The sequence below is a fragment of the Phocoena sinus genome, chromosome 1, assembly GCF_008692025.1.
Source record: "Phocoena sinus isolate mPhoSin1 chromosome 1, mPhoSin1.pri, whole genome shotgun sequence".
Classification (NCBI taxonomy): Eukaryota; Metazoa; Chordata; class Mammalia; order Artiodactyla; family Phocoenidae; genus Phocoena; species Phocoena sinus.
The window spans coordinates 56,579,373-56,594,678 of record NC_045763.1 but is presented as its reverse complement, the minus strand read 5'-3'; the positions used below and the strand labels follow the sequence as shown (position 1 = coordinate 56,594,678).

At 40.6% G+C, this 15,306-nt stretch overlaps 1 protein-coding gene across 2 annotated transcripts in view; it reads right to left on the bottom strand.

Annotated features, from left to right (window-relative positions):
• Positions 1–15,306, bottom strand: part of DNAJC6 (DnaJ heat shock protein family (Hsp40) member C6) — a 155,090-nt gene that overhangs the window by 46,593 nt on the left and 93,191 nt on the right. For both annotated transcript variants that reach the window (XM_032621174.1, XM_032614374.1), the window contains exons 2-4: positions 2,203–2,353; positions 1,188–1,237; positions 930–1,078 (exon numbers count right to left, since the gene is read on the bottom strand). In XM_032621174.1, coding sequence (XP_032477065.1) covers positions 930–1,078; positions 1,188–1,237; positions 2,203–2,353 — 350 coding nt within the window. The remainder of the gene's footprint in view (positions 1–929; positions 1,079–1,187; positions 1,238–2,202; positions 2,354–15,306) is intronic.

Here is a 15,306-nt window from a genome sequence, read left to right as displayed (position 1 = left end):
GGCTAAGCCAAGATTTTTGAAAATGTTCCTGAGAGAGAAAAAGCCTGATTTGAGTGAGTAAATCAAGAATTCAGTGGCCAGACATATCAGGCTTAACATCAGATTCAAACCAAAGCCAGCTCTCACAGCTCCTTAACTAGACTGAAACTAGAACTATTTCTCTGCCTAGTTCTAAAAGCTCCTTGAGAGGATAATCCAGGTTTCCAGGTAATACTGTCAGCCCTGAGTAATGGCTAAGACACATGCCTGTAGTCTTGGGCAAGTTACCTTACCTCTCTGTGCCTCAGTTTCTCCATCTACTTCAGAGGACCGTTGAGAGAATGAATGAGATATTGCATGTAAAGTTCCTGGAATACTGTAAATGCTCTAAAAATGTTGCTGCTGCTCTCACTGCTCTAAATGTTAGCAATAGTATCACCAAACCTACAGTGTGGACTGTTTACGTGCTACACCTCACTTATGAAACACATACCTTTGCCAAATGTCAGAAAGCTATTTCCATTAATACTGGTGTGTCTCTACTGGTTTAGCCACACTGTCTCATCGTGATGCCAAAGCAGCACTAAGGAAGGGTGAAAGGCATCATTAGTGCTCCGGCATAAGGGTCTCCAACTGCCCTACGTAGCAATCTCCACTGAGCCACATAGCAATGTGCCCTAACAACTGAGCAACCAGCCACAGCTGATTTGAGGCCCTCAATTAGATGGTATCTTATTGACAGAGAAACTTTCCTACAAATATCCTCACCCGAGGAAAAGCCTCAGAATATCTCATAACAGCCTAACAAAAATTTTGTGGATAGAAAAGTGTCCAGAGTATATAGTTTTTCAGCTCCATGTGCCTAAAGGCAAAGGCTTTGAGGATAGCTCTTAAGGGGGAAAATACCCTCTTATGTCTTCAACCTTGTGATCAGGGCTAAAATTCCTTACCCTGCTATGAAACTTGGCAGTTCGATAAGACTTGGGCGACAGATTGTACACCGTGTAGTGGTCAAGATGTCTGGAATCCAAAAAGCTTCGAATGTCATCAACCTGATTTCTGAAGCCTATGTCAACACTGTCCAGAGGAAAGGACATCACTGGAGGAAGGGTCACACAGAAAAAAAATAGGTTAAACAGGTCTGCTGTCGTGATGGGCAGCCATTGAAAGCTGAGCTATTGGGCAGTTAATAAACATGAGAAACTTACCAATAATTCTGGAGGTAACATAAGTGAAGTCTAAATCTCCCTTCGTGTAGCTAAAAGCAAGACGAGAAAGGGCACTCATTAAAATGATCCAAATGTCCCACGATTTCTGTCTCTCAATCACTTGCACATCATGACCTGGGACATTTCCATCCAGTAGCTATATTCTGACTTCCCTTCAGGCCTTCCCCCTAACAAGTAAGCACTGTTGATAGAAGACAGCCCACACCCTCAGGAGCACACACCTACCACTCCAAACAGGGCATGCAGCTAGGGGGCAGGGGAGGAAGTGATGGAGAAAGAACAAAGGACCCTCTTTTTTTGCCTACCAGGCGCTAGTTGGGGATTGAAGGTAAAGGATACAATTACTGTTGAAAAAAATTAAAATGTTGATTAATATGTTGGACTTCACATTTGAATTTCTGATTTAAAACCACATATTTTAATTTAAAGTGACCCTAGAACTTCCTAATTCCTAAGAATAAAAAAAGAATTCATATGGCCTGCTTGTAAAAGTTTCACACAGTAGAAGGGTAGAAACTTCTCCCAGTAAATAAGTTGTAAAGGGCTATTAAGATACGAAAACAAAGTTCTGTTTTGATTACAATCAATAAGTACTGCTTATTTGGATTGCATGTGCAATTACTGTCTCATTTAATTCTCAAACCAGCTAAAGACATAAATCTTACCAGGGTATCAAAGCAAAGCTCAGAGAGGTTAATTAATTTGCCTTAGGTTAACAAGGGGAGATACTGCACTAGAGTTCAGGATGCTGGATTCGAAAGCCAGGGATGGCAACCACTATCCTCTAATGTACCAAGGGGCCGAGTCCTCCCAGCCTATGCCTGTAGCTTCTGAAGGATTTAATTTTGTGGCTTCGATGGCATTCCTAGTCAATCAGATCCCATGCAGTTGCATCACAAAATTGATAGTCTTTGAGCCAAACAAGCAGTTGGCAGGTAAGCAGATCCTTTGGGGGCACGGAGTCCATTAAGTTAATGGGGAAGGACGCACATACCTGGTAACAGATTGTATAACTCTGGAAGACGTGTCTTTGAGGGTGTCTTTCAAGTTGTCCTTTAGGTTACTAAAGAGCCTCCCTGCACCTCCTTTCACCATGTCAAAGAGACCTCCCCCATAGCTGGGCTCCATGTCTGGAGACGAGGCACCTGCCAGTGAAAATCAGAAAAAGAGGTAATAGCACAGACTACACAGGAAACCAATCCCTCTTTGTTCCTGAAACATACACAGACCGTCTTCGGGAGTCTGGGACAGATATTCCTGCAAGTTATGTCATGCTTCCAGAACTTACTGACTCTGGGTTACTGACAGCAGTCTGCTGGTCCTCAGAGGAGACAAAGGAAAGCCCCTCACTAAGTTCCAGAACAGAAACCTCCAGAGCTGCGTATCCAATACTGTAACCACATGTGCCAACTGAGCGCTGGAAATGTGGTTAGTCTGAATTGAGACGGTGCTGTGAGTATCGAAGTGTCAAAGTGCAAAAAATGTAAAATATCTCATACACTTTTTTTTTACAATGATTACATTTAAAACGATAATATTTTGGATATACGGAATTAAATAGATTATACTATTAAATTAATTTCACCTGTTCTTTTTTAACGTGGAGACTAGAAAATTTTAAATTGTATATGTGGCCTGCATTATACTCCTTTCAGGCAGTGCCGAGGAAGAGCAGTGGTCAGCTGAGAAGTGAGTCCAGGGGCCTCCTCTGGCCTTCGATGGAGTTAACTGTGTTAGAAGACTCCTTCTATGCCTATCTCGCAAAGTAATGGTTCACTTCCATCCTGGGAAAGTATTTTCTGAAGGGCCCTTATAACAGCTTTTAAGCTTAAGTACGCATAGTGGTCACTGGTGTTATTTGTCAAGTATGACAGGTTCTCCTCCCTGACAGTTTCATAAAATTGTATTTTCTGGCTCTTTGTGACTGGCTCTAGTCCAGAGCCTCTTAACCTTGGCACTATTGACCCTGGGGCCGAATACTTCTTTGCTATATGTGTGTTGTGGTGGCTGGCGGGGGGAGGAGGTGGATTGTGCTGTGCATTGTAGGGCGTTTAGCAGCATCCCTGACCTCTGGTGACTAGGTAGCATCCCTCCCCCCTTCTCCAGCTATGACAGCCAAAATGTCCCTAGACGTTGGCAAAATTAGCCCTGTTTGAAAACCAGCACTCTCGTTTATAATGTGAGTGGAAATGTTGTGTGTCTCTCTCAGTCTGGAGCATTTAACTGTTAGGGTGAGATTATCCACAGTTCTCATCCCATATATTCTCTCTCTCTCTCCATAGCAACCCACAAGGTCTGAGACTGTGGCTACTCTGTCCAGGACTCCTGGCTCCCAGAGTAAAGAGCTTGTGGCAGAGCTCTCAGCTGACCCTTGATGAATATGTACCATGAATGAGGAATAACCCTTTATTATTAGAAGCTACCCCATTCCCATTTTAGGACTGTTCATTACCATAACTTAGCTTACAAAGATTGATACAGGAAGGAAGTAGGAATCTGTGTAGAGGAAGCTAATGTAAACAACAGCCAGGTAGGCTGTACAGACTAGCAGTCAAGAGCGTGAGTCACTCTTACCTGGGTTCTGGCAGGAAGAAAGATTCCTGACTGTAAAACAGGGATTAAAAATAGTGCCTACTTCATAGGGAAACATAAAATGAGTGTATCTTAAGCACAGTACCTACTACATTTAGGGGTTAACAGACTGCAGCTATACTATTATTATGCCACACCTGAAATTCCTATGTTGATGATATTTTTTAATCTTTGTTCACTTATCAACTTTTTGATGACAAAGGGCAAGAATGACATCTCTTCTTTTTAGAAAATTGCAGTATTTGTTCTATACTTCAAAATATGTTAGGAGGATAGATCCCTGGATCTCAGGTACAGTAGAACACAGGAACTTATTTAGCTTACAAGAGCAAACCTCTATGACTTTGACTCTGTTGCTGAATAAGCTTCCTTCCGTGCTTTCCTCAGGACAAGGGGGGTGCATATCTATGTTTCAACGAGAGCAGTTATTTTAAGTGACAGGTAGATGCATGCACGTGGACAATGGTTAAATGTGCTTGTGGAAAGTCTGGAGAGAAAATTTAAAAACAAACAAACTAATGAAGATGGATCTCACATTAAGTGTTCTTACAAAACAAAACCAGGAAAAAAAAACAACAAAACAAGCCACACAAAGGAACACAAGAAACTTTTTGGACGTTGTGGTGATAGTATGATGAGTATATGCATATGTCTAAACTCATCAAGATGTATACATTAAATGTGTGTGATTTTTATATAGCAGTTATACCTCAATAAAGCTAAAAAATTAATTGCAGAAAAAGGAAAGTTGGAGGAGGAATCTGTAGATTAAAATGTCTTAAAAGATAAATCAGTAAAGTATAATGCATGGAACTTAATCCAAAGAAACTATAAAATGTTAATGACATTTATGGGCAATTGGAATTTGAACAATTAACTGGGCATTTGATGTTAAGGATTTATTGTTAATTTTAGGTGTACTAATTATACTGTAGTTATGTTACATATAGTCTTTATCTTTTAGAATACTGAAATATTTATTATACATTTTTAAAAACTGCAATGTTTAACATTTAAAAAAATAAACAGAGAATAATAAAAAAATACTCATGTAATTAGAATTACATGAATTGCTAACGCTTATATAGCACTTACTATTTGCTAGGTATTATTCTAAACATTTTACCTATGCTCACTCATTTCACCCTCACAGCATACCTATGAAGTAGATAATATTATTTTTCCATTTTATACATCAAAAAACTGAGGCACAGAGGTTAAGCAACTTGTCTAAGGGTATACAGCTGGTAAGTCAAGGGCAGAGTTGGGATCTGGGCCCTACGCAACCTTTACAACCATATCTCTTTCTTCTCCTAATACTATCTTGAATTTAATATTTATCGTTCCAAATAATTTCTTTAAACTTTTATTTCATATGTAGGTATCCATAGGCAATACATTAATATTGTTTTTCACACTTTCAAACTATATATAAATGGCTTTCTGTCTGCAACTTTATTTTTTTCACGCATCATTATTTAAAATTCTTCTATGCTGATACCACATATACCTGTAGCTCACTTAAAGTATGCATCCATTACCCCATAGATGGACACTAAGATTATTTCCTATAACAAACAATATGGTGATTAACACATTGGCTTGAGTACATGTGAGAGATCTCTCTAGGTTACGCCTAGGAATGGAAATCTGCTTGGAGATGGGATACACACATCTTCAAATTTCTGGATATTAACACATCATTTTCCAAAGTAGCTGTATCAGCTTCAACTCCCACTAGCAGTACATATGAGCTCTGTCACTCTACATTCTCCTTAACACTTGGTATTGTCAGACTTTAACATTTTTACCAATCTGGTGAATGAGACAATATCTCCTCTTGGTCTTATTTGTAGTTTCCCCCAATTATTAGTAAGGTGAAGTATGTTTTATTGTGCTTACTGGCCAGGCAGCTGTTCTTTAAATCATACTTCACGTATCTACTAAACTTCTATGAGCCGTTTAGATGTTCATACATATACCTATAAACACATGTTGACTGTTATGTACTTACACCCTGATCACAAGAGCTTTTGATGCCTAAGTCACCATTAGGCATCTATTTGAAAACAAGGCTCTATTAGAAATTACAAAGAACAATCAATGCAGGTGAATAAACAAACGAATAGACACACGGACAAACACTGATAATGTCTACCACTTACTGAGCTCTCCCATGCACCAGGAACCCCACTTGGACTTCTATGTTAGTACAATTTCACGTTCTGGGAAATAAGGAGGGTGTTTATTATCCTCATTTTATAGGTGAAGAAATGGAGGCTCAAAGAAGGGAAGCAACTCACCTAAGATCTCAGCTAACAAGCGGTAGAGCCAGGGATTCAAACTCAGGTCTGTACAATTCCCAAGCCTACACTGCGTCTCCATTTCACGCTATTCCACAGCTCCATATTAGCCCACAATTCTCACAGCTGTAATCAGGACAATCCTTGCCTGCCTTACACACGACCACCCCTCTCCTATCCCTTGCTCTCCTCCACCTCCCACATGTATGCCGTTCATCTGGCTGCTCTCAGCAGCAGGTGTCCTCCCAGCAGGCACTCCCATAAATCACTGCATCTGTCAGACCAACCAAACAGATCTCATTACGCAGGCAGCCAAGCCTCTGTCGCCCGCACTGCTTCGCAGCCCTAAATAATTGCCAGGAGCTCGTCTGAAGAGCAGCTCCACACACCAGGGCTACAGCCACAGATTTGAGAAGGTTCTCTTGTGTTCTGTTTCCCTATGACATAGGGCATATGATTTCCCTTTAAACACATCCACATATAAAAATCTGTATCGTGTTTTCATTTTAAATACAGCAAGGATAGAGCAACATATGCTTATAACTCCTCATTTCCATCCCGAGCCTGAACGCCCTTCTGATACATTACTGTTCTAAGAGATGACACCAAACTGATTATCCAGACCTCTCTCTGACTCTCAATTTCATGCTGGAACAGCACTCCAAGGCACCAACCTATTTAAAGATATAAATATCCTCGATTATCTAAAAATCAGACTCTCACCATCACTCAGGCTGCATGCTCTATTCATTAGAGCCTTAGAACCCTGCAGAAACCAGAGCCATTTGCCAGGGTTACAAAGTCTGCAACCTCCATATACCCAACGTATATGTCAAACTAGCCAGGACACAAAAAAGAGAAGAGGGACGCTATCTGATTTTGCCCTAACGGTTCTTTTAGGTGGGTGTTCTGACTCTCCTTAATGAGCTACATGAATGTCAGAAGCACAGATTCTCAAAAGGATACTGGAGCCTCAGCTTGCTGAGAGAAAGGGCAGAAAGACTTCAAAAAATGACACACAAAGAGGGAAGCGGTGCAGTCAGAGAGTGATATGCAGAAGAAAAATAATGACTAGTAGATCACGGGTCGACAAACTACAGCCCATGAGCCAAATCCAGCCTGCTGCCTATTTTTATATAGTCTGTGAAATAAGAATGGCTTTCACGTTTTTAAATGATTGAAAAAAGTCAAAAGAAGAATAATGTTTAACAAAGTGAAAACTATATGAAGGTCAAATTTCAACGTCTATAAGTAAAGTTTTACTAGAATACAACTACACTCATTCATTTACATATGGTCTATGGCTTCTTTCACGTTACAATGGCCGAGTTGAATAGTTGTGACAGAGACAGAGTTGTGGTCCACAAAGTCTAAAGTACTTACTATCTGGTCCTTTACAGAAGTTTTCTAATCCTTGCACTAGATGGTTGAAAGATTTCGCATTCTCAGGAATCCAAATCTTGCCACCTCTGACACTTTTCTAAATGCTTTGGCTAAAATGGCACCTAGTGCTAAGAACATACCCTGTACTTATAAAGGGTCTTTGGGGATTTGAAGGTCTAAGAAGGTGGGAGTGGGGAGGTCAGAGTTGAGACAGCCTGAGAATGCCACCCAAGGAGAAAGCGTCCAGGTCTGTGACGTTAAGGCTCCAGGTAGAAGCTTGTTCTGTGATGTCTTGTCATTTTAAAATCTAAGCCCACCAAAGATAAGCACCAGAGAACTGCACTCTGCCCCCTGTGTCATTTCTAAGGATGTAATAAACAAGTTTTTCTTGGAATTCCTAATGTTTAGGAAACTAGAAACAGCATCCTATCTCTCCCAAGTCATGGGAACTCACCATGGATATGACCTGACCTGTTCTCACTCATAGAGTCACATAAAATTTGTATCTCCTGGGAGAGAATCTGTTTCCCACTGGACTGTTAGTTAGCTGTTTGCTCATTTACTTACATTAAGTTTCAGTCCAAAAAATATCTGAAATGATTCGATTGTTGTTTGGAATAAAAAAAATATATTTTAAAGAAGACCAGCAAAATGTTAAGGATGGTCTTAACTGCCTTAATGTAACTAGAAATATAAGAAAAGTACACGTGGCTACTTTTCATAAACATCTTATTGATTTGTTAGCTGTGGACAAAACACCATGAGAAGCATTGTGAAAGAAGAAGGAAGATGCTGACAAAAGCCTTGCCTTGGAAAGTCCGTAATGCACCGTGGTCATTCCCCACATATGTTCCCACTGCTTATACAATACATATGCTCATGGCACCCTAGGCTGCATATAATTTCACTTGGTAACCTCTAAGAAAGGATGCTCCCCCATAAAGTACTGTCATCAAAAGAAAAAGAAGGTATGTAAATATTTACCCAAGACGATGTTCATTGAGGTACTGCTTACAATGGCAAGAGACAATAAAGGATGTATAATTGATTACCTCTAACAATGTAATTAGCTATTAGCTATTAAATTAGCTATTAAAATCACTTTGTAGAAGAATACAGCTGCTCACAACAAAAGGCTAAATGAAAGATAAAGAGCATACTAACATGCACAGTACAATCTAATTTTTGCAAAAGAAAAATATTTGAGTTTAGAGAAAGAATTCAGATGATTTAATAAACATAAAATAAAAATAACAGCAATTCAAACTTACTGAATGCCTACCATGTATCAGGTACCAATCTAAATTCTTTATAGGTAGTATTTAATCTTCACAGCCACCCTGTGGAGGAGATACCATTGCTCTCTCCATTTTCGACATGCGGAAACTGAAGCAAAGACACATCAGTGACTTGCCCCAGGTCCTACAGTTACTAAGCCAGGATCTGTACCCAGGCAGGCTGGCTGCTCCAGAGTCCAGGCTCTTAGCTGGTACATTTTCAAAATAATTACAGCAATAATATCTAAGTGGGAGAATGATACGTGATTTTTTTATTGTTGGATTATAATTTCTAAACTTTCTGTAATTTACATTCATGAGGTTTATAATTTAAAATATGTTATGTAAAATAAAGACAACAGCCAAGTGATACGCCATTAAAATTCAAGTTGTCCTTCCTCAATAGATGTAGAGACCTCCCTTCTCTGTACATAAGTCATCCTAGTTCACAGTCACAATGGTTTCTCAGCCCAGCCTATGAGATGTAGGCAAATGTTGCCCATAAGACCTTGAGTAGCTCTATGTGGATCTTTAACTCCAAGCAGGCTGGGAACTTGCCAGGAACATCTTTTCAGTACTTGACTTTTTTTAAGACCTGAGACCCTGCTTCATCGTGGTAGTAACTGCCTCAGCTCTGGTAAAATAATCCAGTACATTAAGAACAGGGAAAAGGGGGCAAAGGACTCTTGGCAACAATTAAAGTTCTTGGGACATCAGCCCACCTCAGTGGGTCCTCTGGGTCTCCACAAAAACATGTCCACAGAGCATCAGCTTTCCCATTCCTGGGAAGTCTCTGTCATTCAGTTCTAGTAATCAGGAGTTATTATTCCATAGTGTTCAGGATCAGCCTGTATCAGAGATAACTGATAATCTGAATTTTGACATCATGATCTCTTCATATTCTTATTCTTTTTCACCAGCAAGGCATTTTCCTCTGCAGTTGTTTTAAGTGTCATAAAGCTACAAACGTCCATTCCTGGATTCTACCAAGTTGGCAATTGCAGGATAGAAATTCCCAAAACTAAAGGGACCTTGCAGAGATGTACCATTAGCCCCTATACTAGGAAAATACTATTTCTTCTCCACAACACTTGGCAGGGGACAAAGAACCAGTGTCATCGCCACTGAAGGCTTCATCATCCTTGTTTCTAGCAGATTTTCCAGCTCTTGGCTTACCACAATTCAAGAAATGCATAACATGGGGATAACAACTAGATATACCATGGAAAAGCCCACTACCTTGGCTTCTAAAATCAAAGACTGCTTACACCTCATTCCCAATTCATCCCAGTTCAGGGAAGCTTAGAGAAAACAGGATGGACTTTGGGGAGACAGGTCTTAGACTGGAGATTTAGTTTTTTCACTTAAAATCTGTGTGAACCTAAGCATGATATTTAACTCCTTTAAGGCTGCGTCTCCCTTTATAAATTGGAACAAGAAAAACAAACTTTTCTACATGTCAAAAGGTGTTAAAAGGATCAAACGAGATCATGTATGTCAACGTGACTTTTAAGTAGTAAGATTTTCTAAAACAGTCAGGAATTTTTATTTTAATTCTTAGAAATTCAGCTCTCATGTAAATGAGTTGTTGTATTATATTAAAGATAACAATTTCACAGAAAAAAATTTAAGTGAAAAAATTGACACTCCCTATGCCAAATGAGGTTAGGCGTGGGACAAAGCCTCCACAGTCAAATTATGGGGTTTAAGTCAAAATATGAGGTACAGATTCAACTTCTGCTGCCAGCTGGATATATAGCGTAGCAACGTTAAGTAACTGATCAAGGTCTTGATATCCTTCTGTAAAGTGGAAGCTTCAATAGAATCTCACATAGGATTGCAGTGAGGATTATATAAGTGAAAATTCTATAAACTCTTAGCACAGTGCCTGGTGTGTTGTGCACACATAATAAATGATACCTACAAGGTGGCTCTGGGGAATGCAAAGAATAAAGCCATGAAAATGCTGTCTCCAGCAGAGTCAGGCAGCCTCAGCAAAAAAAAAAAGGCCATGCTGTTCAGTTTCAGAGTTGATGAAGACAGACAATAGGGACGTGTGCGACAAGAACAGGATCTCTTTCTGGAGATTCCGTTACAGCACATGTAAATTCTTCACTTCTGATAGTTCAGAATCACGAGTGTTTAACAGAGGTTGAACCTCTTTATAGCTTTGGGGTTTCCTCTTCCCATCTTGAAGTGATCTGGTACCTAATATGGGGAACGATTATGTGCTCTTTGCACGTAATATTCAGGTTCACACAGATTCACGGATACTGGTTTCTGAAATAGCTCTGTACTATTGGGCACATAATATGAGCTACAAAAACTACAAGTCACTTGATGACATTGCATAGCAGTGGCCCAAGACATGGACCAGTCTGGCAGCCGCTCAACAGACCCTGGGGGCAGAGGCCTGGGTGTGTGCTGCGTCCACCAGCAGCTCCAAAGGAACTGAGCACCACTGGCAGGTACAGGCCACAAAGCAGGTGGTGCCAATGGTTCTGGCTTTCAGGGTCCAAACCATGAAGGACCCTCAAAATGTATCACAGCCCTGACAGGTCAGTAACACACTCAGTCCTTCTTGAGCTGGAATAAGGTGCCGGGGCCTCTAAGAGAGTCAACTTAACATGGATGTTGCTGGAAGGATCTGATGCCATTCCCTACATCAAACCATCACTTGGAAATAGGGATCATTTAGCTAGCGACAAGGATACTCTAGAGAATGTCCCAACTCAACAAAAAAAGAGGGACATTAGCATGATGGTGTGTGCTATAAATATTTCCACATAGTAAACAATTATATGTGCATGTGTGTATTTGCTTGTTTAGAGAATAAAAGGGACTACACTTTATATTTTATATATATTTATACATTAAATTGTATTATCAGGACAGTTTTTAAATATTTTATTATCACTCTTGATACCATCAAATCAGTAGGTACAGTATTTCTTTACCCACTTTTAGGACTTTGATGGGAGGAGCAACCCCAGCTCCTTCCTGGGCAATGTGGCCATAACAGAATCACAGACTCAGGGTCTCAAAGAAGATAGAAACAGGGGAATGAACTTAGATGATTCCCTAAGTCCCTTCCAGTTCTAAAATTCTTTGAGACTGTATCATCATTGTAAAAAGGTCATCTGTTAAGCACATGCTCTAGACTAGGCACTCTGCTAAGTAGTCTCCACACGCTACTAAATTAGACCCTCACACTAATAGGCACAGTGGCCTTTGGGTGTCCCGCTGAGAAAACGGAGGCTTTGGTAAAGTCTAGTGACAGTCATGGCAGAATGAGAGTGAATCTACGTTTGGCTGGATCCAATGCCTCTGCTCTTACCTCCCCATCCTGAAGTCTTTCACAAGAACTTTGTCTCTCCTGTCCTCATTCTCTCACCTCACTTTGCACTTCCATCCTAGGATGTGGTGGAGCTGTCTGACTGACACAGAATTATCTGTGAATGGGTCTGAATGGGTCTGACCCACCCACCTTAATCCCAGCAATGTTTCATGCTACCTCATACCTTCCTAAAAGGTATTGTGCCATACCTTAGCACAATACCTGGCACACAGTAAACGCTCAATAAATGTACATGAAACTGGGCTGCTGCAGAATATAAGAATCAGAGAGAAGATGGCAGAGGCAGCAAGGAAGACCAAACAGATCAACCTTGGGAGAGACCTGGTCTGGGCCTAACTGTAGGCAGCAAATCTAACCAGATGCGTTCACTGTCTCCTCATATGTCTCTGAATTTCTGATTGTAGCACTGTATCATCCAGCACCCACTGAGCATGCTTGCCTAAGAGATGGAGATTTCATGAAACTCAACAAGAGCTGGTTATAGCTGCTGCCTACAGTTTTTATACTCAGACAGATAAGAGGAGCTAATTAAGTAACCATCTCTAGCTCCTCTTTTCCGAAAGGATCCAAGGTATTTAAAAAGAATGATAAGAGTAGAAAGAATGAGAAATAGAGTCAAAGTGAAGAGCAAACTGAGACCAAAACGGACTTTGGTAGAATGAAGGCAAGGCGCAGTGGTCGCGAACAGGCCGGTAGTGCTAGGGCAACTCCAGCTACATGGATGGAACACATTTTGTTCCTTCATGGATCACTGAAGTCAGGCTACAGTTGTCCATCCAAATTCTACACAGTAAATTCTCATATAAAACAATACATGGATATTGCTTACTTTGATTCAACGAATATCTTAAGTACTCATGATGTGCCAGAGAAACAGATCTGTCTAGGAGATCTTTACTCTCCAACAGTTGGGCCAAATAAAGAGGTTCCCCCTTATGAAATAATAATGATCAAATCTAACGAGATCAGAACTCAGTGGAATTCTGAAGAAACAGAAAAGTTTCTGCCTACCACATGGCCTCTCTACTCCAGGAAGTAAGGGACCATCACATTTTTTTCCTCTTTTCTTTAACCAAAAGGTCAGGGCTTAAATTGCATAAATGGACCATGACATTTCCCTCTAATGACTAGTCTTGTTGCCTGGAACAGAGAAAACGCCCTCAGTATTATCTGACCCTGTCCATCAGAGGACAGAGATAGCAAAGAACTGAAGGCCTGCCGAAAGAATACTACCAAGAAAAAAATCAAGCAAAAATCTTTTCACCATTTTGGTTCTATTTAATGGGGAGAGGGGAGGCAACAGAGGCTTCAAAGGGTGACTGAGAACTCTAATGGTCCTCCCAAACAACTCCCAGATACACGAGAATCTTAGGAAAGCACTGTTTGTTATGCAGATGAAGTTCTAAGAGGAGTCTCTCGCCCTCCCTCCTTCCAACAAGATTGTCCTCTCTTAGCAATGCCTAGATGGAAATTCTAGAGCTGCCACTGGAAGCAGACTTCTGAGAGAAAGATCCCACCGTTGCTCTCCAAAGGAGCAGCAACTGTCATGGACGGATATTGTTTGTTGTTTACAAGCTCAGAGTAGATACACACACACGTATGCTGCACATACGCCAGAGGAGCCTTACGACATGCTAAGCATCATGCTAGGAACATACAATACCCCACACAGCAAAACTGACAGATATTTTTGCTCTCCTTTTTCAGAGAAGGCAAGTGGGCCTCAAAGAGGCTGATTCATTCACAGAAGGCTTCTTAGCTAGGATATACAAATGCCTATAGGATGCCAAGACCTGTGCTTTTTTCATTTTGTCAGTCACAGTCGGGTACCTTCAACCCCAGAGGTGGAAGTTCTGCTTGAACCTTGAGAGGAAGCAGCCCAGACTCATAACACTTCCAAACTCAACGGGATATACATATTCCCATGCCTCACACGGATACACTACGAAGACCAAATTATTCTCCACAAAGCATTAATGTGATTAACTTTTCTACAAAACAGCTCTATTGACATATATAAAATTGACATATAATAAACTACACATACTTAAAATGTAAACCTTCAATAAGTATTCACATATATATGTATGGGTGTACACATACATACACACACACACACAAAGCATTAACTCCAAAGCCTGAGTCCCTCTTGCCATACTCTCCAACAGAGTCCAGAGTGGCAGAAGATAAGACAAATGCAAGATTCACCACAAATTACCATCCACGCTCCCATAAGGCTGTCCCCATTGCCACAGCCATTCTCTCCTACAGCTCTGTGTTGTGCTAAGAACTAGGAACCTGTCTCAATTACTTGAGACAATTCAGAGAAAACGCTATGTATAGCCATGTATCACAGAGCTCAAGACAGGCATCAACCAACAGATTAAAAGAATTCTAGAATTTTAGATCTGAGGGTACAACTGGTCAAGATATCTTCATTTGTCTGTGTGTGTGTGTGTGTGTGTCTGTGTGTGTGTGTGTGTGTGTGTGTGACTGTGAAGTTGAGAGAGGGAAGGAAAGGGGGAAAGGAAGTACTAAACAACTATGCATTCCAGTTTCTACTGTAAAAAAGGTTTTCGGGGCTTCCCTGGTGGCGCAGTTGGTTGGGAGTCCTCCTGCTGATGTGGGGGACACGGGTTCGTACCCCAGTCCGGGGGGATCCCACATGCCATGAAGCGGCTGGGCCCATAAGCCATGGCCGCTAAGCCTGCACGTCCAGAGCCTGTGCTCCGCAGCGGGAGAGGCCACAACAGTGAGAGGCCCGCGTACCGCAAAAAAAAAAAAAAAAAAAGGTTTTCGTTCAGCTTAAAATACAGTATATATATAATGTATATGTTATATATATTTTTATATCATATTTTATTATGTAACATTATATAATATGTATTTTATTATAGAATAATATATATACTGCAGAGGTCATTCATATTTAATATGGAAAATCTGGGCACATCTAAGGACACCCATCAAGAACATTAGGAAGAAAGCAAATAGAAAAGAGGAAAGGATGGGGGATGAAAGGAAGAAAAAAGAAAATCTAGGATAAAACCAGAGAGGGGCCTGTGCAACGTAAAGACTGCAAAGCAGTATGATTAAGTCACTTCTGCACCTGAGGTCCACTAAAACCAAAGAAAATGGAATTAAAACAGAGAAGAAAACAAGAAACCAACAAGGGTGACCACTGT